Here is a 25,628-nt window from a genome sequence, read left to right as displayed (position 1 = left end):
CGGGGGAGTGATCAGACAGGCCCCCGGGAAGTATCATAGCATCCTTGACCCGACTCAGACAGGCACCCGGCACAAACAGATAGTCCAGTCTCGAGAAGGACCCATGCACCGCCGACACATATGTGAATTCACGCACAGCAGGATGAAAGTGCCGCCATACATCAACCCAGCCCAGACCACTCACAGTCGCATGCAATTTGGTGGGAGCAATAGTGGGGGGGGGAATCCGACACCACAGGTACCCGCCTCAGACGATCCAGGCCTACATCCATAACCTCGTTCCAGTCGCCCCCCACCATGGTTAGGACCTCCGGAATCTCATCCCACAGCGCGAATAGCCGCTCAGACAAGGCCCACTGCAGAGGGGGGGGGGGGGCATATACGCTACCAAAAACCACCTGTTCAGTACCCAACCGGCCTTTGATGAAGATATATCGGCCCTGAGGATCAATCCACTGCTTGTCATGCACATAAGCCAACCTGCGGTGTACTAAGATAGCCACCCCCCGCGAACCCCTCGTAAAACCGGCATGGTACACCTGCTGAAACCCGAACCTCTGGAGGCTAAGGGCCTTAGAGCCCAGCATGTGAGTCTCTTGAAGCAGCAGCACATCTACCATCTCTCTTTTCCCCCAACGCAGCACTGCCCCACGCTTGATTTTGTCCAGAATACCCCTCACATTCCACGTCACAACACGCAGGGTCTTTTGAGGAGGTGCAGTCGTAGTATCAGCCATGATCAAGACAGTGTCCAGCATCTGGCCCCCCACCCCACCCTGGCGCACCCCACAAAGCAACAAGATCAAAAGCCAAAGACACGTGTGGTCCCACCCTCCCAACCCGAACACCCAGTACCCCAAAACCCACCCGGCCCCCTCCGGCCCCGACCCCCCCAACCCCCAACAATAAGACAACCCCCCCCTGCACCCCACACCCCCCACCCCAATACCTCAGAAAACAGTGAAGTATCTGTCGCGGCATGGAGAGACCCGGGTCCAGAGCAGAGAACCCAAGGCCCACCATACCAATGGATCCCAACACCCCCATCAACACTCACTCACCACCCCCCCAACAACACCCACTACTCGTGAGGGTCTAAGGCCCATAGAAGCCGCCACCCGAGCCCCGCAGTGGCTCTACCCAGAGCCCCAGAGTGTTTTAAAAGCATACAGAGAAGCTCAGGCAAAGTCTCATGGAACAGTCTCACCAGTCGATCCATTGCGGGCAACACCAACGGCCAGGCACCACCAGGGTTCAACTGCCAGCATCAGAGTGTTCAGAGTCAATTGTGTCGGTCGTCTGCGTCGCACTGGCGGAAGCTGACCGTTTCTTAGATCTGGACCTTCGATGCTTCCCTCTCCGGTTGGTGCGGTCCGTCCGCTCCGGTGATGATCTCTGGGACCCGCCAGGATCCTGCCCCGGCTGGGCGTGGGGCCGAAGTCGCACCGTCTCATCGGTCCAGCGAAAAACCTCCTCTGGTGTATCGAAGAAGTGTGTCCGGGACTGGTGTACTACCCGCAGGCGGGCTGGGTACAGGAGAGAGTATTGAAGCTTCAGGCCCCGCAACTTAGTCTTGGCGGCCACAAAGGATTGTCGCTGCTGCTGAACCATTTTCGTGTAGTCCGGGAAGATCATTATGGCATGATTCTCATATGTAAGCGAGCCCTTGGTCCTCGCCTCCCGCAGTATGGCATCACGGTCATGATAGTTCAGCAGCCGAGCGATGACCGGCCGAGGACGTTCCCCCTCAGGCGGCCGCTGAGTCAGGGCCCTGTGCGCCCGTTCAATCACAAAACACGCCGACAGGGTCCCCTCGGGGACCCAGCTCTCCAGCCAGTGAGTCAGGAAACGCTCCATGCCATCTTTCTCGCACCGCTCCGGAAAGCCAAGGAAGCGGAGGTTATTTCTCCGTGCGCGCCCTTCGGCATCCTCCACGCGGGCCGCAAGCGTCCTCTGGACGCACTCCACCTCCGCCATTCGTTTCTTTAGGGCGCCAATGTCTGTTTCGGTCACCGATACTCGAGATTCAGTCTCAGTGATCCTCGCCACTGCGTTTCGGAGGTCCTGGCGAAGCAGCGTAACGTCCGCTCCCACCGCCCCTATTTTGGCGTCCAGCATGTCCCGGGATTGGGTAATGGCCGCCAGGATTGCAGCGTTGTCCGGCCCTGATCCGCCACCTCCGCCAGACGCCCCGGCGCCACCATTGGGCCCGGCAAACTTGTCCATGGGGCCCTGCTTGGGCGGGCCCCCTCCGCCACCCCTGGTCATGGCCGCTCACGGACACTGCGGATCAGCACACTGGACTGGACGGGTAGGTTCAGCAGGCCCGGGGCAGTGAGTCCACAACAATAAGCACAGGACCACGTTCGGACGTCGGGGACCAGTGCCCGCGCGGGAGGGGCAGCGGGTCAATACGACTCCGGTGGCACAACACACAAGGCAGGACCCCACAATGCCCACAGGTACCTCCAGGATCCAGAGGAGGCAGGGCACCTTCAGCAGTATCCTCACGTAGTGGTGCCCCCAGGCTGCAACAGTGTCCTCATGCAACAGCGGCCCAAGAATACAGCAGTGTCCCCACGCAACGGTGGCCCGGGAATGCAGCAGTGTCCCCACTCACCAGCGGCCACCGGGTGAAGTACTTGGCCAAAGTCTGCGTTGTTGCCGCCACTCGCAGCGGCGCGCCCACTGCCACCTCTCGGCTGTCCAAAAATCGAGGTCCTCGGCCCACAGCCAGCCACCAGGCCGCCGACCGCCGTCAGCGCCCCAGGGTCCCAGAGGGAACGGAGCCGCTAGAACCCGGCACCGGAGGAATCAGGGCCCACTCACGGACCGACGGCGTCCGCCCGGCACCAACCACGGGCTCAGGGCCAAGCGCTGCAGGGACGTCCGGAATCCGCACCACAGATGGCACCTTCAGCCGCGCTCCGACAGTCGCCACACGGCGTCACCAAACTCGAGGTCCCCGGCTCGCGGCCAGCCACCAGGCCACACTCCGCCGTCGGCGCCTCAGGGTCCCGGCGGAGACAGAAACGCGGGATCCCGTCACCGGAGAGAACAGGACACTCTCCGAAGTCAGCAAGACTCGCCAGGGATCTTCTGCGGGCTCGGGGGCCAGGATAAATGTCTAAAGTAAGTTCGGGCCGGCGGGAGCTCTACCAAGCTGCGACCGCCATCATCGCCCGTCAAGCCACGCCCCCGTTCTCCTAGTTTTTTCACACATTCTTTTCTAAATTCCAGTGGTATAGCGCTGAAAATGTACATGAATTTTGATACGGCTGACATTTTGATTATATTTAAATTTCCCATGATGGTTAGCGGGAGAACTTCCCAGACTGAGAAGCTTCCTTACTTTCCCCCAGGACTCTGTGGAAGTTTACACTGGTCATTTAAAAAAAATACATTTTACTAAATCTAAACCGAGATATCTTATTTTTTCTTTCACCAGAGGACTTTTAGAGTTGTGGTTGCATTCTAAGATTTCGGATTTTGCTTGATTAATCATGTAGCCTGAGACCTTTCCGAACTGGTCCATGACCTCCTCAGTTGATGGAAGCGAAGTCGCTAAATTGCTAGTGAATAACATCAGGTCATTGGCATACAGTGCCACTTTTTTCTCCCAGCCATGATATGTAAATTGTATTGTCTCCTGATTTCTTCTTAATAAGCAGGCCAGTGGTTCTATGTAAGGATTAAAAAGAAGAGGGGATAGGGGGACATCCCTGTCTAGTGCCTCTTTCGATTATTTTGTCTGTGAAGTTGTCAATAACCAGGGCTCTAGCTGGAGGGTTTTGATAGATACATTTTATAGCATTTTGGAAAGTTTCCCCAAGGTTTTTTCCCCCCCAGTGTTTTATTCAGAAATGACCAGCTGACTCTGTCAAACGCCTTGGCTGCGTCGAAAGTGTTGAATGATAGCGGGATGTTATAATGAATATCTATTGCTGCTATTAGCTCATGTTAGTTCTTGTATTTGTCTCCCTCTGATGAAGCCTTTCTGGTTTGGATAGACTAGAGACCCAGCTATCTTCCCAGCCTTTTGGCCAGTAGTTGTGTATAGATTTTATAATCCGCGTTTAAGAGTGAAATCGACCTATAGGATTCACACTTCACGGAGTCTTTCCCTGGCTTTAATAGGATGGTGATGATTGCATTGTTCCATGAGTCGGGGAGGTCCCTCTGGGCTGAAAAGATTTAATTCGGAAGTTCTGTCATGGGAATAACCAGGACATCTCGCAGGTTAACGTATAGCTCATTGGGGAGTGCGTCGGGCCTGCTGCTTTCCCTTGTTTTAGACCCTTGAATGCTTTTACCACCTCTTCCATGGTGATTTCCTGGTTAAGCTCCGCTCTTTGTTCTTGGTTCAAGGAGGAGAGTGTTATTTTATCCAGGAACGTAGTTGTTTGTTCTAATGTAGCCGGAGACTTCGAGGTACAGATTTCCAAAGAATCTTACAAAAGCCTCTTTGATAATTGAGTCTTCAGAGCTGTAGGAGGGTTTATTACCTATATGAATGCTTGCTATCCTGTGGTGGGTTAAATCTGTTTTTAATTTCCATGCTAATATCTTGCCACATACTTGTAGTGCGATAGTTTGCTTACCTCCCACTTATTTCTAACTATTGCTTCCAGTGTGTCTGAAAGAGCCTCCTCCTTCTTTAATTTCTTTTTTTCTTCGAGTTGTTTCATGCGGGGTCTTCCCTTTTGCCACTTCCAAATCCAGTACTTTGATTTCATTTTCCAGTTGGTTAATGTAGATCTTAGTACTCTTATGTTTATAGGCTGCAAACATTTTTATTTTTCCCCTGATGACTGCTTATTATGTATCCCAGGCTACTTACTTGGAAGTCCCTTCCTAATTCATTTGAAAAAAAAGGTCTGTCTCTTTAGCTAATGCTTCTATGATAAGAGGATCTGTAAAAATACCACGGCCCACCGTCCACCTTGAGTAGTAGTTCTAGCTGATTCGCAATAGTACTACCGAGTGGTCAGACAGGTGGGCTGGAAATGTTCCACTTTTTGTGTGATGCTGATCAATCTGCTACCTATCAGAAAAAAGTCTATTCTGGAAGCATGACTAGGGTTCCTATTTTGAAAAGTGAACCTGCAGGCCTTATCCCCCCTTTTTAGGTCTCACCTACGCAGCGCGCATGCGCTGCATAGGAAAGAGACCTAAAGCCTTCTATTCCCTTTTTGATGCAAAACTGTGCACGCGTTCCATTGCCTTCAATGGCAGCGCGTGCACTTGTGGCTATTGCCTTTCGGGAGCGAGCGACAGCGTCATATGGTATTAATTAGCACCACTGGCTCCCGCAAGGGAATCAGCAGGCCCCCTCCCCCTGCGCGCGCTTGTTTTTGTTTTGTTACCCTCGAGAACCATACACTGGAAACCCTTGCGCCATAGAGAAGAGGTATGTTGGGGAGACTGCGTGTTTTGATGTTTCACTGCGAGGTCACAAGCTGTGCCCCCTGGGTGACTGTATGGGCGTTTTCTAGCTGCTAGTGCTGCCATTCTGTCAGGGAGATAAAGGAAATGCTTCTAGGCTCTGAAGGGTTTGGTATCTTCTAGGGTGGATTAGAACCTGTTACTATTGAGCGCGAGGAACTGCTTTTATTAAAGAACTTGACAATCTGCCCCCCTTGAATACAATTGAAGATCAGTAAGCGCTATTACTAAAATATTTTCAAAAATAGATTCATACTTTGTTACATCTATCTGTATGGAGCATTCCGCCGTCGTTCGCAGTCACTTTAGGAATCTAAGCACTCTTTAGGGTCAGGGCTTCCCATTGGCTGAGAAAGTGGTTGATGTTGTATTTGTTCGGTTTTCCTTTTTGTGTAAAGTCAAGTCATATTGGATAATTGTAGGCAAGGCTTCACAATGCTCACGTCGCCGCGGTGACACTGCTGCTACTGCAGGGGAAGCTCATCCAGACACTGGATACAAGCTGCCTCCTCCCCGGGATGGGCGCCTTCCTCCTCTGCCATAGTGGACGACTTCTAGGCTAAAGCCTACAAGGCCTGCAATGACCTTGCGGGTATGTATATAACCTATTTGCAATGCGTTTATTTCACTTTCACCAAACAGTGACTGGAACTTCTTGTGCCTAGGAAATCCTTCATGTGAAAATCTGCAAACTCATGGTTAAAGTAAAGTCCACATTTGTAAAGCGCACAATCACCCGTAAGGGTCTCTAGGCGCTGGGGGCCGTCGGGAAGATTAAGCGAGCTATTGCCCAGAGTCACATGGTGCTGGGCTAACCTGCCGCCGGAGCCGGGGATCGAACCGTGGTCCCCAGATTCCAGCGTCAGTCGCCCTGGCCGCGGCGCCACACCTCTCCCTAATGGTTGTGTCCTGCAGCACCGTGTGCATCTCTACAGTCTGCTGTGCTTTATCATGGGAGTGTTATGACATCAGCAGGATGGAGTTAGTCTTGGGTCTCTCTCCTCCACAGACCAGGCGGACACAGCCCGTCTCATGGTACGAATGATACCTTGTGGTCTGTGGTCTTGGCAAGTTGGGGCCAAGTTGTTTCAGACAGTAAGTGGGCAATGCCGTGAATTAAGATCTGTGGAACTGGCTGTGCCCCAGGCAATGCAAGCTCACACTGCTGCAGAGCGTAAATGGAATGTATGAAATATTTGTGCAGTCTGAACGATGCTCAAGACTTCAAGAGCAGGCTAAATTCCTTCAACTACCATGTTGCATTAGTTGTTAACAAGTGTCTTGTTTATGCTCACCAGCAGGATTGGATTGGGATAAAAAATGGGCCTGGGCACCCAAAAAAAGGAGCTCACATTTGTGGATTATTACTTTTCCCAAAACACTGTTGCAGTGTTTTAAGCATTATGAAAAGGTGATGGGTTGGGGCTAAACAAGGGCATGTTTTCTTAACCTCTCGGAGATAAAATAATGCAAAAGGACTCCTGTGCAAGGTTTAGTTCACAATAGTGAACCACAGCTGAATATAAGTGAAGCCACTTCTGCTCAAGACCCTTGCCCATGCTCAATTTGCATACATTAATCGACCGGATACAAAGAGAGAGTGGTAATGACTGCTCCACCCCTTTGGTAAAAAGGATGTAACAAATGCCCATCTGGCTCCGGAAAGGCAGCTCAGGCCCCACCGGCTGCTGACAACATGGCTCAAGTTTGACATGGCCAGCGTTGACAGTGCTAGATCGCTTTTTTACGTCTGGCCTGGGCAGCGCATCGCTGCTCTGTGCTTCATGTGGTATTGAGGTATGGCATAGAAGCCTCGCCCATTTTCTGCCCACGTTTTCAATTGGCTCCTGTTACTGTCCTTTTAAAATCGTTGCTTTTTCATTTGTGAATAGGCTTTGTAGTCACTCCTTGGTACCGCCTTGTCTGCATGTGTAAGCTCCCATAGCGACTGGACCTTTTACTGTGTCCTTACTGTATAGCTTGCATTAGCTGCTGGGGAGTACGTCCTACGCTTGGGAGCGGAAAAATGGGCAGCCCCATCCCTTGGTGTGATTGTAGTTTTAAATCACCTTTTGTACTAGTAATATTTATAATCCTTGTGCTTAAAAGCAAAGTTTAGTTTTCCTTTAATTATTTGAGCACAAATATATATCTATAATATATAATTTGTTTTTTAAAGCAATCCTCTGATATGCAGCACATGTAATTTACAAGCAGAACCTCCACACACATTCACTCTTGTAGGTAGGCTCGGAGCTGCATGTAATATTTGTAGGCACAACATTTAATTTTGCAATCTTATGGCAGCAACTCTGCAGCAGTTTGGAAGAAAACCAATTACATTTCTTTTAAGTCTTCCCTTGTGGTTTTGGCTTCGCTCAGCCATCTTGCTATCTTCTGCTTGTAATTACAGTTCAATTATATCTCTGCAAAGAATGACTGTGCCCAACACATTCAACATTTAGAAACACGCACTTTGTACTGCTAGTCCTTACTTACGAGAAGCAAGGCTGCCAGTGAAAGAGGAGCATTTACAATACCAATAGCTCAAACTCTTGTAAATGTGAGACCTATTGCATTGCAAATGCTTGTCTTCCAGATGTCTGCAATCCCCAGATCCTTAATGCATAATCCGACCCACTCTCTCATTTTAGGTAGGTTCGCGCTGTTCCTAGCTGGGAGTCTGTCCTCTTTCTGGTTTAAGATTATATTAAAATCGCCTCCCATTATGATGGGGGACTGGGCGCTCAGTAGCTGTGAGTAAACTATTTGGAGCGGGATAGGATCGTCTGTGTTAGGCCCTTTATTGTATATCAGGTGTTGTGGATCCTTACTCTTACTATGGCCCATCTTCCCTTCTTGTCCACCTCTGCCAAATCAATACTTGCCTTGAGTGTTTTTTTTTTTTTTTAAAGCGGATCGCTACTCCTTTCGTGCTACATTCTTGGTTTGTGCAAATGTAGACATCCACCCACTTCTGATACTTGATTATGTCTACCCATTCTTTTTTTGGTGGGTTTCCTGTAATATTATCTCACTGTCGATTGCCTTCAGATATTCCATGATTGTCTGCCACAAGAGGATGTTAACTGTCACTGGGTCTTGTTCTTCGATGCCCTACCAAGGAAGCCCCTGGCACTTCTTGCATCTTCCAGTGTCCCTTGCTCCTCAACTTTGTGCATATTGGACTATTTATTTTTTATTTTTCCCCTAACTTGCTCCCCACCCAGTGCAAATTTTTCCTTTTATCCGTAACTCTTCTCAGTGTTATTTTTCCCTTTCCCCCACCACCCCGGGAGAAGCCTCCCACTTCTCTGATGGGAAGAGTACTGCCCTTTCGAGCCCTTCGCCCTCCAGGTAAAGAAAATACATGTTTTGTTTGTAGGTGTGGTCTTTTTGTTGCATTTTTAATGCGATCGATTAGGCACTCCACTTCTTTAGGGTCTCGTATATTGTGCATTTTATTTTCCCACATGATCCGCAGGGAGTGGGTGGTCTTTTTGTTGCATTTTTAATGCCATCGATTAGGCACTCCACTTCTTTAGGGTCTCATATATTGTGCATTTTATTTTCCCACATGATCCGCAGGGAGGTGGGGAAACGCATCCCGACTGTTGCATCCAGTAATTTCAACTGCTGTATTAACTGGCCTAATTCCCATTGCCTAGCTTGTGTTACTTTGGCGATGTCGTATCTGATTCTAAATGACCATCTGTCTTTAGTGAAGGAAGCTGCCTTTAGAGCTTCCCAGAGGATTCTTTCCTTGAGGTCATGCATTTTGAAATTAATTCGTATTTTTCTTGGGTTTTTTCTCATTTGACCCTTTTTTCAAATGGATTGCGGTGTACTTTTTTGATGTCGGCCACTAGATTGCTTGACTTTACCCAGGAGAATATCTCTTTGAGCAACGTGATTGTGATTTTTTTTTTATATCCTCTCCTTCTAGAGCCTCTGATATATTAAGCACCCTCAGGTTATTTCTTCTGGCTTGGTTTTCCAGACTTTCCATTTTCTCCCTGATGCCTGCTTTTGAGGAATTTAGGATTTTTATTTCTTTTTGATTCGCTTCCACTTTTTTGTTTATGGTGTTTACTGCCTCATCTTGTGACACTCTCCATTAAGGCATTAATCTTTTGGGCCAGAGCTTCACAGTACTCCTGTATTTCCATTTGATTCCTTTCTGACGTTGCTATGTTTGTCCTCATTTCCACTAGCATGGCCTCCATTATCTTCTCTGCACCGTTTTGCTGTAGCTGGCTATGATGTTCCACTTGCTGTGGCCTGGTTGTGCCTGGGTTTTGGCCTTCCACGTCTGCTCCCTGGGACTCAGATATTTCCAGGGCTTGGTACCCGTTACCCTCCATTTTTCCTGCTGCCCCTACCTCTATTTCCAGTGTTTCTTTGACCCCCTGCCTTTCTTGGACTTTAAAGTATGATCTCAGGGAGGGCGTAACTTTTAGGGTTCAGCTTGGGCCAGGTGTCCCCAGTTTTATTCGGCTTGTCCTGGACAAAGGGGCAGGAGGCTGTCTGAGGTGTGGGTTTTCCCTTTTTTTGTGCTTTTGTGGTCTATATTACTCTGCTCTTTAAGCGGGTCTTGGGGGGGCTTGCTGGTCACCCCCCCCTGCTTCTGAGGCAGTAGCTCTTCCCTGTGGGCCCCCCTTTGTCTGGATAATTTTTTATTGCAGAGTGAGGAGGAACAGAAATAATTTTCTCTTCTTACCCTTCACTTATTGAAGACTCTGTGCCTTACGGGGTTTGAGAGCACATGCTTCCCTCTCTCCTCCTGGCCCAGACAGTCTCTTTCACTTACCCCACCGCGTCCTCGCCGCTGTCCTCTTCCTCATCCTGACTCCCTTGTTTGAGGCGTGGTCTCTGATGCACTCTCGCCTCTCTAGGTCTACCTACTGTCCCTACTTGACCCTGCCTGCACAGAGGTTCTCCCCTGGAACGGCACTCTAGCGGCAGCCCTCCTGCTGCTACTGCGATTGCTTCTGCTCGTTGTCACCGCCTCCTTCCTCCCAGACGCCGCGGTCTCCGCAGTTTCCACGGTCCTGGTCGCTTCCCTGGCTTGCCTCTGCCGGGCTCCACGTCCGCCCTGCTTCCTGGCTGTAAGTTTTTCACGCTTTATTTCTTTTTTTTAGTCTCCCAGCTACATTTTGCTGGGGCAGGGGGTGGTGGGGTGGGGAGGGTGCCTTTCAGCTACCACACGTCTTCTTTGCGGATCATTTCAACCTGGCGGGCTCAGAGCTCCCGACTGGGCTTGCTAGCTGGCCGCCATCTTCTCCCACAGTCTGCCACTTCAAACTCCTTTCACTAGAACACTGGTATAAAAGATAATCTCTGAAATCCAATTTCTTCCTTCCAGCCATATGAATGACTATACCATTTAACAATACAGCGCAATGTAGTGCAGAATGGCCGAGTAAGGAAACATTTCATTTTTTAAAATATATTTTAAGACCTTTATTGTTTGAAGTGTACAGTACACAGCATTCAGCTTACAACCCGTCCGGGCCAGCCGCGCATGGTTGAAATCATATCACATGTATTAAATGAACACAGCCACAAGGCCGACAACCCTGGGGTCCGGCGGCGTATAGGAGATTGAATTAGAATTTCACAATCATGCAATCATTCGGTAATGCAAGAAAAAGAAAACAATGAGTGTAGGTCCGTAGGTTTTTGTTTTTTTTACCCTTTAGTTCATATGCAAACTCATAAACACTGAGCTATGTTGGCACTCACCGATGTCATTTTGTGAGCCGTGGCCCATTGTAACACTTGTAGGTCACATGGAAGGATGACAGACTATCTCTCTCTCTCTAGGAGGGCACGGGATAGCATCAAGAAGGGATGAGGCTGCATAGCTTCTTGAGCGTGGTGGTTATCGGGTGATTATACAGCGCAACTGACCTGATGGGAGTGTCTGGTGTCTGTAGTTGTGTTCGGGTAGGAGCACCTCGGCCCTGGCAGTTATCCTCAAAGACCCCATGATGTAGCGTGTACGAAAAGCAATGTTAAAGGGTTTGGTCCATAGGAAGGTGGGACCAGTAGGTCAATAACGTTTATAACAGTAACTAGGAAAGTACAAATGAAAGGGAGGAGGGGAGTAGGATGGAAGTAGCCATGTGTTAGGGGGGGTGGTGTGGTGCCAATGTGTCTGTAGCTATTCAGCGGGCAGGGCAGCTCGGGGGGCGCAGTAGGGAGCCTGCCTGTGTGTCAAGCACGTAAGGGAGGGTTTCCAGCGTAAAGGCATGTCAGATGTAAAGTGCGTGGGGACGAGGGTGCGGTAGAGCAACACACCCGTCACTGCGAGACAGCCGGGTACGTAGCATACGGGAGTCATGGAGGCAGCGAGCAGTGCAGCATAGGCTATATTGCAATATCGCGGCAGGACTGGAGAGGGGGGAAATGGAATAGGGGGAATCCGCCAGGCGCAATCACGTTTCGTGCTGTCAAACACAGCGTGGGGAAGTGGGGGTAGCCTACACCTCATCACGTGATCCCCTGCCCTACACATTTCTGTTGAAAGGAGTGGAGGATAGTGTCCCAGTGTTGTGCAATCGAAAATTTTCTAAGGCCCGCCGTTTCCTCTCGTCGTAGGGCAGGGCTCTCTGCCCGCGCCCAGTTTACCAACGATAGGCTCCAGTGTCGGATGTGCGGAGGTGTGCCGGCCTTCCACCGCTTGGTGAGCAGTCGCTTGGCCGTGATGAGCCCGAGATCCCAGTATCGGGCCTGGACTTTATTCAGCCGCGTACGTTTGTATAGTCCCAAGATGTAGGCCTCCCAAGTTCTTGCCACTCGTTCGTCAGTGCAATGTGTCAGTAGCATGGTCACCCCATCCCAATATTGTTGAAGGGCAGGACAGAGCCAAAGCATGTGTAGGTCTGCCCCTATCTGGGAGCAGCGGTTGCAGGCCGTATCCGTGACCGAGAAATATCTATTTATCTTGTCCGGAGTGAGGTATGCGCGGTGTAGTATGTAAAGTTGTATCATTTTAAAACAAGGGTTACGAGGGACATTAACCGGGCCAACTAGAATCATTGCCCACTCCTTATCCGTCCAGTCGAGTAAGGAAACATTTCATGCTGGTTTTTTAGTCCATGTTCTGCTGTCTACACAACATCCTGTTATCCCATCGCCAAACAAAATGTGGGAACATGTAGGCACTGGATAACGACGATTTGTGACATACCCTGGCAAGAGCTGGGTCTAGACATGCAGAGAACACTGGGATTCCACTGAAATTTTAGAACAGGCAGTTTTCTTTATGGGGAAGCATTTTCTAATTCTGCTTGTGGCGGCGGATAAATAACAGCTAGTGAAGGGGAAAGAATGAGGACTAAGTAATATCGGTGGGAAGGGTTTTAGTATAAAGGGAACAATTGCACTCTGCAGGATAAGCGGTTGTCAAGTGGACATAGGACTAGGTAATATGGTGCTAACAGGAAAGGGGTGACCCTACGAACCCCTTAACTAGTGTTTGTAACACCAAACCCATATTGTTAAAGCCAAAGACTTGCACACATAAATCAAAAAACAGTGTCTGTTCATATTCAATACAATTGGACAAAAGAAGTTCACCACAAGTTATTCTAGTTTCATTTAATTCTTATTTGCATAAAGACCAGCCAGCCGACACGTGTTTCGTCAAAGCACAGTCAACTTTGACTCTTCAGGGCCGTGTCGTAATAGACTGAATCAGTAATCCCCTTGCATGTGATAATTCTAACCTGTTCGAGGTCTGAGATAACAGGAAACGGACCATATACAAGTTAATTTTCAGGTTTCTTCACTGATACAAATACTGATATAGACTTAATCCGAGTTACAAAGGACGATGGGATGAGTGTATCCGATCAATAAAAAATTCCAACGTGGAAAGTACTTCACTTAATCGAGAGCTGAGGAAGAGTAAATACTTGCCGATATGGGGTCAAAGAGGACGGATAAGTCCTTTAAGGTGATGATTGTATTAAAGAGAAATGGTCATGTGACCTCCAAGATACCGGAATACGGTCAAAGTGCGAAATGAAGAGGAGACCCCATGTCTCGGCGGTGTTATCAAAGTTTTCCCGGAAGCTGGAATGCAAATAAGAATTAAATGAAACAAGAAAAACTTGTGGCGAACTTCTTTTGTCCAATTGTATTGAATATGAACAGACACTGTCTTTTGATTTATTTTTGCACAGGTCTTTGGCTTTAACAAGAACTAAGTATACCGGAAACACCATAGTAGCAGTTTTTACTCTGATTTTTATTCATTTATGGCCTGTCAATTAATGTTTAACCTGTCAGCGCGACATGTTTCAAACCCGTGTTATCTTCTTTTTTCTCTCTAAAGGCTTCTGTGGAAATGGAGAAGTCTGTAGGTGATGACATGGAACCTCTTGTGAAGTATAGTGTTGGAGATGTAGTGTGGGCCAAAGTGTCTGGTTACCCTTGGTGGCCGTGCATGGTTTCCATTGATCCTATTCTTGAAAGACACACCAGACTGAAAGGTTGGTATAATGTCATGAGATTTTTGCTTCCAGCCAAGTTTATAATATTGGGAGAAGGTAAAAGGAGTGGTGGTGTACCAGTTGTAGATGATGAGCAATACAAGCTGTGACTGAAAATTTTATGGCGAACCAATGATAAAACTGTTGAATGTTTGCGTAATATCGAGACATTCGCCAGAAGTTCTTTGTAACAAGTAACTACACAACGCAATAGCTTGAATAACTGCATAGCTCATGTACACTTAATAAAAATTCAATAAAAACAGATTTTAAAAATTGGGGGAAGGTAAAATGCATTCCGTAGTATATTTTTCTTCTTGTTGATAGGATCCATAATGTTGCTACAGAAACCAGTAATTATACTGACAAGATTGCAATTGCATATGCTTCTATTGTTGAATTGTGTTTTTAAAGCCTTTACGTCTCATATGATTTTCAGTAATATTTGATATTTCGTCTGTTTTTACCAGAATAGCATGTTAAAGAGCTGGTTATAATGTAGCTGGACTAACTCCAATAATGAACCTAGTAATATCCAGAAGGTGGTACAATCAAATCTTTATTTCTCCAGTATTAAGGTGTCTTTAATAGATTCACATGCTTGAATATCCCCCGTCGTCGGAGTGGGAGTCCCACGGTAAATAAAATAGCAATAATATATATATATATCTATCCACATAAAACCTGAAATATGTAATAGAAAAAAGGCATAACAAGCCTACACATATTTCTACATAGGAATGCATGGAAAAGGAAAAAACCATTTGCAGCCTATCATTGTCATTATGTTGGTCCAAACCACAGCCAATCAGGCGCCAGCAACCCTCTAGAACCTTCTCCTCAGTGCTCAGCACCTCAGATTTTCTACCGCACGTCGTGTGAAGGGAGTCTCCCTGAGCTCTGCTCAGTTTTCTTCAATTTTCTTCATTTTTTTCTTCTCAATCGGCTAGAGCTAGGTGCCATCTTCTTAGCCCTCAAATCCTTTCGTGTTATCATTCAAAAGGCCACAGTATTGGTTTGCACAGACAATACTTCAAGTATACCATACTCAAACAAACAGGGAAGAACGAGGTTGGTTCTTCTATCTCAGAAAGCCCAAGAGATATGGGCTTGAGCAATATGGCACAGGATCAAACTCTTGGCTGTTCATGTGCCGGGAGTTGCAAATGTGCTGGCGGACACCCTCAGCAGGTCAACAGGTGTCTAACCACGAATAGGAACTGCGTCAGCCAACGGCGGATCGAATCTTCCAGCAGTGGGGTCATCCCTATCTGGACCTCTTTACGACAACAAAAAAAAAAAGAACAGCTAATGCCGGTTTCTTTGCTTTGCAAGCTGGCATCCCCACAGGGACTCGCAGGGGATGGCGTTTTCGATAAACTGGTCTCAAATATATGCTTACGCCTTTCCTCCGATACCGTTGGTTCCGAGAGTTCTCCGTAAGATGAAGAAAGAGGAGTGTCGTTTGATTCTGATCGCCCACAGGTGGCCTCGCCAATACTGGTTCACCGAACTTCTTCTCCTCTCAGAGTACGATCCAATACAGTTTCGACCAATTCCAAATCTCCTCTCCATTCAGAATGGTCAAATTTGCCATCCGATCCGGCTTCTCTAAAATTAGCAGCTTGGCGCCTGAGCACCTTGAATTAGCCCATCTCCTATCTCGGCGGATTGTAAGGAGGTACTGGCTTTCGCGAGAGCACCTACTAAAATAAAGACATACAGTCTTTAAAAAATAAATAAAAATAAAAAATCTGCATTTGGTGTTAATCTGCTGGGGTTCACCCATTTCTTGCAACGCCGGACCAGATGTCACCTTTTTTCTTGCACCTGGCAAGATCAGGCTTATCTCCTACAACGTTGTAGGTCTTTTTGGCAGCCATTTCAAGGTAACGTCAGGATGGGTCCATCTCTCTTTATTCTTCAAGAATGCAACAGTTCTTTAAGGGACTACTCAGAATGTTTCCTCCTGTACGTCGTCCGCCTCCATCATGGCATTTTAATGTAGTATTAGCGCAGCTCATGCGCCACCCATTTGAGCCAATTTTCAGGATGTATTTCAAATTCCTAAAATGCAACGTTTTTTCTCTTTGCTAGCATTAACTTCATCTAGAACAGTCTGTGATGTTCAAGCTCTCACTGTCAATTCACCTTTCTTACAATTCACGCCCAATTCTGTGGTGCTACGTACAAACCCAAGGTTTATGCCTAAGGTCCCTTCGGATTTTCACCTGAAAGAACCAGTTATCTTAAAGAAGTTTTTTCCTAATCCGCAATCCCCTGCGGAGAGGGCATTACATACCCTTGACATCAGAAGATGTTTTAAAATTCTTTTTGCAAAGGTTCTCTGTCATTCTCAAATCCGATCAACTGTTTATTGCCTATGGAAATATACGGCAAGGACAAGCAGTGTCTAAACACACCATAGCTAGATGGATTTATGCAGCTGCTGACATTTGCCATCTTCATAGCTTATGGATGTTTCCACTAAGGGCGTCCAGTTCCCAAACCTACAATTGCTCGTGGGGTTTCCTCGGGCCATTGCTTTCTGCCATCAACAGGCAGGCAAGCCTCTACAGTCTTAAGTGAGGATCCATTCTACCAGGGCGATGTCTTCTTCAACTGCCCTGTTTGCCGGTGTGCCGCTGCATCAGATCTGCAGAGCAGCCATGTGGTCAAGCAGGCACATGTTTACGAAACACTACTGCCTGTGTACCATTAACAAAGCAGACACTGCAGTGGGACAGGCTATGCTTCGCTATCTTTTTCAATAAGGTGAGCCTCTGTCTTCCCTCCTCCATTATGGTTTACCTTATTACTGTATGTCTTGCATGACTATAGACATATTTGGTTTTATAAGTCTATGCATGTGTATCATGCTGGGAAGTTTTCTTCGGATATTACTGCTTTCTATTCTATATTCAAGCATGTGAATCTATGAAAGACACCCTAATACTGGAGAAGAACAATTGTTACTTACCTGTAAACAGGTGGTTCTCCAGTATTGGTGTCTTTCATAGATTCACATGCGACCCACCCTCCTCCCTCAGAGGCTCTCTTCTCCTCCATAGACTCTGTGGTCACTCTTGTGCTACAAAAATCTGAGGTGCTGAGCTCTGAGGAGAAGGTTCTAGAGGGTTGCTGGCGCCTGATTGGCTGTGGTTTGGAACAACATAATGACAATGATAGGCTGCAAATGTTTTTTTCCTTTTCCATACATTCCTATGTAGAAATGTGTAGGCTTGTTATGCTTTTTTCTATTACATATTTCAGGTTTTATGTTGATATATATATATATATATTATTGCTATTTTATTTACAGTGGGACTCCCACTCCGACGACGGGGGAAATTCAAGCATGTGAATCTATGAAAGACACCAATACTGGAGAACCACCTGTTTACAGGTAAGTAACAATTGTTCATCCTTCAACACTTTTCTCTATTGGACCTACTTGTACATCCTAGTGTGTAAACACCTAATCCCAAAACATGACTACTGGTAATTCCTTAGATCTAATAAAATCTTATGTAGAAATTAGATCACTACCGAGGAGTGTGCCCAGCTACCACTACTGATAATCCACTGAGCACTATGGAATAGGCTGAACTTCTGGTAGACCCATTGCCAACTTATAAAATGTTTGACGTATAGTCCTTTAGGCCCTTTTTCATTGCTATTGAAAGCAGGATTCATTTTTGAGTTCATTGTAGCTGCGAGGTTTTGTCAGAACATGATTTGACCAAAATAGTACAATCCTCAGCTAAATATGCAACCTCACAAGGATAGGACTTTCTCCCTACAGTATTGGATGCAGTATCGTGATAATCCTTGGGTACTCCATTTTCTGTGCATCTCGAACGCTAAAGAAAGGATGATGAATAAAATTAGCTCTTCTTCGTTTCTCCCTCCTTTGTTTGACAGCATTTCAAGTAAATACTGCCCATCTTGTTCATCCTTAACTTTCCTCTTAACATGAGATTGAGCAAATCTTCAGTGTCTGCTGACATGTACTAAGGAGATCTAGGATAATGACAGCTTGGTGGGATTTTATCTTTCTCTTGGTTGTTTTAACTGACTAAATCTAAGGTCTGCTAGAGGCACCCCAACCATGTGTGTCAAGTTCTCAAGTTTATTTCTCAGTCTATAAAACAGCCCACTTTTGAGGTGGAGACCGCCTTTAAAAAAAGGGAAAAATGCTTAGTACTTGTTCGTATGGTTATAAATTTGTTCTGACAAAACAAGGTCTTGAAATCCTGCAAAAGCAATGCTAACTTTTAATGCACCATCTCAACAAGTACCTGATCTTGAACTGCACTGTTCATTTCTTTCAATGGAAAATGGTGCAACTCTGTTGAGGGACTTTTTTTAGGTCTCGCCTGGCGAGAACAGCGCATGCGCTGCTCTCGCCATGCGAGGACTTTTGCGATCGATTCAGCCAAAGCTGAATGCGCGCACGTACAGGTGGACAAAGATGGCTGCTCTCGCCATCTACAAAGCTCAACATGCACGCATACGGACAGAAAAATGCACGAGCATGTGGACAGCCAGACGCCATCTTGGTTTACTTTAATTAGTGTAGGGATGTGCATAGGCACGCTTATTTTTTTTCTCCGTAGGCATGCATGGCGGCGTGCTTTCGCTTTCCCTGCCTCCCTTCCCCAGTGGGAGATTGGAACGGTTCCGAGACGGGCTGAAGGGCACAGCGGCAGTGATCAGGAATCCACCAGTAGGATATTCAGTGAGTGATCTTGATCTGAACTTCACGTCTTTCATAAAATTACAACTTTCCTTCTAAGCAGGCTTTAGGCACATTCTCATCCACACTGAAACTAGTGCAAAGTTGACTGTGCCTGCCGTGTCCCAGTCTCACGGGAACATCCCGTTCTCTCTACTTGTGTGTGGAATATTGCATTAGTGCTGCCTGTGAGAGAGAGAGAAGCTACTGCTGCCGTTTGGTGTGTGTGAGAGAAGCTTGTATTATTCCCCCCGTTTTCTGTGTTGTGGGCAAGTGAGGTTTGTACTGCTGGTGCGGTGAGCGTGTGTTTGTTGTGTGTATGTATGTAAGATCAAGCTCGCAGTTCTGTTCGTTCTCCGTTCTATGTGTTGTGTTTGGGAGGCTTGCACTGCTTCTACATCTCTGTATGTGTGTGTAAGAGAAGTTTGCATTGAATTTGTTATTTTGTTGCTGCTTAGTTGGTGGGTGTAGGTGTATGTTAAACAGAAGGCTGCGTTGCTGCTGTCTGCACACGCAAGGAGAGAGGCTTACACTGGCTGCTGCTGTACGTGTGACAGAATTTTGAATTGGTTCTGTTATGAACACCTCGTTAGAAGTAGTAAATGCTAAATAAATGCGATTAGATGTAATGTACAGCCTTTGTTGTGTTTGTGAAGGAAGTTGCTGCCCGTTGGCGGACAGTGTGTATGTGTTGAGGGAGTTAACTTTGCTGCGAGATTTACACTATTACCATAGCTGGAAGGGATAACACGTGTATGTGTGTGCATGTCTGACTCCTAGTTCTACTGTCACCTCTCTATCTGTTGTATGTTCTGCTTCTGACACTACCTATATCTCTATTGTATAGTTTTATGTGAAGTACGTGCTTTAGCTGCTGCTCCATCCCAAACATTTATTTTGGCATACTTCTCTTCCCAAGGCATTACACCTCACACTCGTTGTCTCCTCCTTTGCAGCCGGTTACCCCTCAAGAGGTGCAAGCTGCAGTGGCATTCTGACGAGGGCACTAGTACTTTTTTTTACAAACTAAGCACTGCTTAGCAGAGCAGGAGAGTAGCGACCTAATATAATCAGAAGTAACCCCTACTGTTCGGACTCAATATGCATGTGGCAGAACAAAAACTGCACCACTCGCTGCTGCTGGAGCTCGACTGGTCCTGACTGACCATCCTAAAAGTGATACTGGGCCTAACAACCAAAGTTTTCAAGTGGTGATTTTTTTTTTGTTGTCAATCTGCCACAGTTCTCTTGCTGTTCAAAGCCAAAGGTCTGCAAAGCGAGGGGCTGTGCATGCGTGTGCCGCAGCCATGCACCACAGGGCTGCACAACCACCTCGGTTCTTTGTTTTTCTTTCTACATGAGACACTGAACTTCATGGTCCATTTTATGAAACTAAACGATGTGAAAGCAACAGCTAGGTGTAGGGCTGGACCAAGACCCCTGTTTAGGCGGAGAGGTGAACCTCAGTAGTACGCTACATCACAAATGGGCACTGGGATGCACCCTCTCCCACTTGTTTGTGGGGGGAAAAGGGTACAGGATGCAATGTTGCAAAGCAAAAGTGTTTCTTGAGCTTTTTTTGGTCTCGCTATGCAGCGCACAAGCGCTGCTTTGGGGACCTTTTGGAATCGGTCCGGGCTTTACTGGGGACTAGTGCATGGTTTGCACTGTTCCCAATGACCCCTCGTGCATGTGTGGCGATTACCTTGCGGGAGCGAGCAGGCGCCATATGTTAGCAATCATTGCGCCTGGCGCTGCTCGCTCCTGCAAGGTAAAGGCTGTCCCTTTACAAGTGAGCCCTCCCTGGCTCACTTGTTCCCTCGTTTATCTCCCTCCTTCTGTTTCCGTGAAAGGAGGCTTCACTCGCGCTCTATACCCATCGTTCCCTTTTGTTTACACTGCGGTGAAATAGTGCCCTTGGATAAACTGGAAAGTAAATATGCTAAAACAGTTCACTGAAGCCTCACTTTCAGAGGCATGCTCTGCAGAAATCACAGCTGCGCTGCTCACCAAAGTGATGTGTGTCAAAAATGCTCTGGGACTTTAGCGTGCGTCATAGAAAGTAAACACTCAGGGAAATTCCAAGAGTTAGTGTCCCTGCTAATGTCTGTTTTTTTTTTTTTAGCCCAGTATTGTAATTAAGATTCAAATGCGCAGTCAAACATGGTTATATTGGAGCATGCTTTATCCGAATGGCGGCAAGGTCACCTTTCCCCTCAGAACTTCTCGCTCACAGCTGCACTATTAACCTGGTAATTGTATCATAACGTTGATTAATTAGTTTGTGAAAGTTTGAGTATACAACATTAGATTTCAAAATCACGGCACTCTTGGCGTGTTTTATTATTGACTATAAGTTGATTTCTTTGGAATTTCCTGTCAAAAATTTTAAACGTGCCTTGTGCGCACTCATAAATGAACTAATGGAAAGCATGCGTTATCAAAGCCTCGTGGGCAGTGCGCTCATTCATAATTCTCGTACCAACTACTTCTTCCCCACCCCCATTTGTCTGAAACTATGGCAACACCTTCAAACATTAGATTACTATCATAACTGACAAATTACTCCATGGCAAGCGAGCCCTCTTGATATTTTTTTTCATAGTACTCGAACTCGACCCAAAGTTATTTGAGCCGTTTCTGGATCTCCGAACTGCAGCCATATTTCAGTAGAAGAGCCGGTGACTGCTTTACTAAGCAGCATGCAGGATGCAGCTTTGGAAAGGTTCTCTTTCACTGCCGATTTTATCTGCATATTGGGCGTACCTTCCTCGCTGTGTAATGAAAACACGTTAACATCTAAAGGATGGGTAATGCCTAGAAAAGTCATCATTCACCTGAACACCAGATTTGGATAATTTTGTCCTCCCTCGCTCACTTGTTCCCTCGTTTATCTCCCTCCTTCTGTTTAATGTTCCCTCTTTCACGCATACTTTCATTATGTTTCCTATTCCCTCCCATCTGCCATGACCATACCAATCCTCTTCCTTCCTACCCTCTTTTCTGATCCCGCCTCCTTCTCTCCGGTTCCCCAGCCCCCTCATCTGTTCCATTAATCCCTCTCCTTTTCCCTTCTACCCTCCCACCAGCTTTCCCACTCCAGTTAATTCCTTCCCTGTCGTCAGTCCCTGCCTATCCTATTTCCTCCTCCATTATTTCCTCTACTGGTCATTCCTTTTGTTCTCTCGTTCCTCTGTTCCGCCACTGTTCTCTCATTCCGTTCTGTTCCCTCCTTGCCTGTCCTATTCTTTCTTGTATCTTTCGACCATTGCTCTATCTTCTGTTCCTCCCCAGTCTCTTGATCCCTCATGCCGTCTGTCCTCCTTCCTTGGCTCTAACATTCCCTCCTTTCCTCTCCTGTGCCTCCCATTCCCTCAATGCATGTCCTGGTCTCTCTTTTCGGCTCGCATTCTCCCGCTTTCACTCTCACATTCCCCTTTCCCCATCAACAGTTCCTTCCTTCTCTTTCTTCTCCCTCTTCATTCTCCTGTTCCCTTCTTCCCTTTTCCGTTTTTTTCCCTCTGCTTCTAACCTCTAGAGTCCATTCTGCTCCTTCGACTCCTCGTTCCACGTCATGTTCCCTCCTTCAACACCTGCTGCCTTTTGGTGCGTCGACGTGTCATTTTGTCGGTATAAGAGCTATTCTTCCCATGAGGGGAGAGGATGTGGCGTAACGGCCAGATCTGCCGACTTTTTAGCTGGAGAAGCAGGTTCGAGTCTCGGCGCCTGCTCAACATACTGTGATTCTGGGCAAATCGCTTTGTCCCCGCGCCGACCTACAAGGAATATGCCCATGTGTAATATAATTGGTGCTAATGTAAAGCGCTTCAATACATTCGGGTCGAGTTCGCGCTATCTAAAACTACAGAAAACAAGCATTGGCATAGCCAATAGGTCTCGCCTTTAGGACCTTTATAAGTGTTTAGCAATGCAACAGTTAATGTTGTTGCACCAGGGGGGCGTGGCTTGCTGGGCTGCGGAATGGCTGCTCTGTGAGCGAGCTCCGCCGGCCGAGACATCATCCTACATTAATCCGGTCATCCTGAGGGGCAAAACGCTGCAATTTGCATTGTCCTAAGAGCATTGTTATAGCGGCAATGTCTGGGGGAATTTTTGGCCATCTCCACAACCCGTCTGCGGAGCTGTTTGCCCTAGGATTCGGTGACCCGGGATCGACGCTCAGCTGCGGAGCCTGAGTGCGGCAGACCCCTTCAATTGAGGCCGGGGATCAGCAGAGAGCCTACAGGCGAGGCATACCTATGTGACGAGATTGAGCAGCGACAATTGGAGTGCCAGCGATCTGCCTTTGTCGTGGCCTCTTGAGGAAGACTATTGAACTACCAGGACCGGGATGCGATTCTGCGTCAAGCACGTGCTATGGGAACAATAGCGCACCAGGGTAACCAGATCGCATTCTACCCAGACTTCACCCCTGTGGTCAAAGCAGCTCGATGCAAATTTCTACCGGCAAAGAGGATCCTACTCCAAGTGCAGATCCCCTATTCCTTACTTTACCCCGCCAAACAAAGTATTGCATGATGGCTCGGCGCATTTTTTCACGGGCGCCAAATCTGCCCTGAAATTTGCCAAACATGTGGGTGCAAGGCGCGGCAAATCCAGTCCCAGACCTGACGCAGCCGCTTCACTACAGCTAAGTGACAATGACTGATGGTTTAAGATCTGGCTGGCTTTGTCCTTAGTACATGGCAATGTATCCTCATTTTTCACAAAAAGTGTTGTGGCTCCTGATTTCTTGTAATTTAATAACCGGTTGGCCCTCTGTGAGATGGTAACGGTTATGATATCTGGGAGATATGTTTTTTCTGATTTTCATGATGCTGTCTCACTTTTTTAGCCCATGTTTGGTGCTCGGCGGTGTTAAGTCGCTGTCGAGGTTGCCCTCTGTTATTTTTCATTTCTCCCTTTTATTCATTCCTTTTCAATGTTGCAGGGCATGTTAGGCCAGTCGCTTGCACTGTTGATTTATAAATGGCGGAAGAAGTGGGTTATTGTTTAAATGCCTCTTCAGGCTAAGTTCTATTATACCTCACCCGAGATGTGCTCGCTCTGTATTTTTGCTTCGTTGAGTTGCAGGTTTTGTCTATTGCAGTATCTCGGCCACCCTGCTAAGGTAGGGAAGTTGGCTGGCTGTCTTTCGTCCCCATGGGAAATTTCTCTCTAACATGTTGGGTGTTGGTCTTTGGGTGGGGGGGGGTCATGCTTCAACCTGATTGGGAGGAGGGAGATCTGGGGGTGTTGTTTACTGTTCCCTTTGTGCATTGCCACGTAAAGAAATGCCAATTGCTGTAGAGATGGAGACACACATTTTATGGTCAGGATGTAACATTGGTACAGTTATGTTTCTACAGCTGCACACGTGACACAAGTGAATTGTCTAACATGGAACATTCGGGGCCTGAATGACAACTGGAAAGCTAGGCTGGTACATGCATACCTCACCAGGCACAATATTGATCTCTATTTATTACAAGAGACGCACCTGAGATCTCAGTCCTCTAGAAAACGCCAACATAGACGCTGGGGCGCTGTATATGCGTCAGTCTATTCTAACTACTCTAGGGGAGTGGCGGTGTTGATAAAGAGAGGTCTAGATTGGAGGGAAAGAGAACTTCACACTGATCCTGAAGGTCGCTATGTTATATTGCTGGTACACCTGGGTGGCAATCTGGTGTCCATTGTGGCGGTGTATGGTCCTAATACTGATTCCCCCGATTTCTTTCATGATCTTTGGGCTAAAGTCAGAGCTACTGGCTGCACCACGGTGCTATGGGGGGAGACTTTAATGGCATCCTAAATGATGACCTTGACAGACAGGGTACATCATGGTCACATCACCCGGGGTCCAGTAGGGCGTTAAATGCTTTCCTTGACGATGGAGATATGGTAGACATCTGGTGTCTCCGCAACCCGCTGGCTAAATAGGGCACAATTCTTTTCTGAACATCACCGAGCCTGGTCCTGTTTGGACTTTTGGCTAATGTCTAGAGACATGGCTAGCTGGGTGATTGACGCTAAACATTTGTCAAGGACTATTTCTGACCATTCACCCTGTTTGCTGACACGATCTCTCCCTGGTAGCATCCGAGGCCCGTTCTCCTGGAGACTCCCACGGCACGCGCTTTTAGACGAGGCATTTAAGGAGGAGATTCGCTCAGATATAGAAGACTATTTCATAAATAACACGGGCTCTGTTACCTATGAGGCTTCGCTTTGGGAAGCATAAGGGGACAATGTATATCCATACAAGCGGTAGTGCTTAATGCTATAAGAAATACTCTATCCACCTTAGAGGTACAGCTTAAAGACTTAGAAAGGAGAATTACTATAGACGGCTATCTTGATCTCCTGGCTGAACTTAAGGTCAAATTGCTGGAATATGAGGAGGAGGCCCAGAGGGAAGTGAAATTCTTGGTGAAATATGCGGAGGCACGCCAATATGGTGAGGGGGATAGACCGGTACGCACCCTGGCTAACATGCTTCGACCACATTGCTCTATGGCCTATGTCCCTGAACTGGTGGATGGGGGGGGGGACGCAGGGTCAGAAGGCCCCTTCCTATACTGGAGGAGTTTTCTTCCTTTTATGCCCACCTATACACTTCTACACACACTGCCTGTCCAGAGGGACTACAGGAGTTTTTAGACTCCCTCGCCTTGGTCTGGTTCAATGACCGTCACAGGGAATACATGCACCTACCCTTCACTGTCGAGGATGTAACAGATGTCATCAATAGCCTACCCCTTGATAAAGCTCCTGGCCCCGACGGCTGGACGACAGCTTTCTATAAAGCGTACGTGAAGTTACTGGCTCCTAGACTCCTAGCGGTCTACGGGGAAGTGCGTGACACTGGTATACTTCCGCTCTCCACGCGCGAAGCAATTATCGTTCCCTTGCTAAAACCGGGAAAGCCGTACACCAATCTA

At 47.3% G+C, this 25,628-nt stretch overlaps 1 protein-coding gene across 1 annotated transcript in view; it reads left to right on the top strand.

Moving 5' to 3' along the window:
* The window catches only part of NSD2 (nuclear receptor binding SET domain protein 2), a 1,080,265-nt gene that overhangs the window by 60,198 nt on the left and 994,439 nt on the right, over positions 1 to 25,628 (top strand). The window contains exon 3 of the mRNA XM_078678610.1: positions 13,790 to 13,946. Coding sequence (XP_078534736.1) covers positions 13,790 to 13,946 — 157 coding nt within the window. The remainder of the gene's footprint in view (positions 1 to 13,789; positions 13,947 to 25,628) is intronic.

The sequence above is a fragment of the Lissotriton helveticus genome, chromosome 2_2 (assembly GCF_964261635.1).
Source record: "Lissotriton helveticus chromosome 2_2, aLisHel1.1, whole genome shotgun sequence".
Classification (NCBI taxonomy): Eukaryota; Metazoa; Chordata; class Amphibia; order Caudata; family Salamandridae; genus Lissotriton; species Lissotriton helveticus.
Note: the sequence above shows the minus strand (reverse complement) of the source record. Positions and strands in the feature narration are given on the sequence as shown.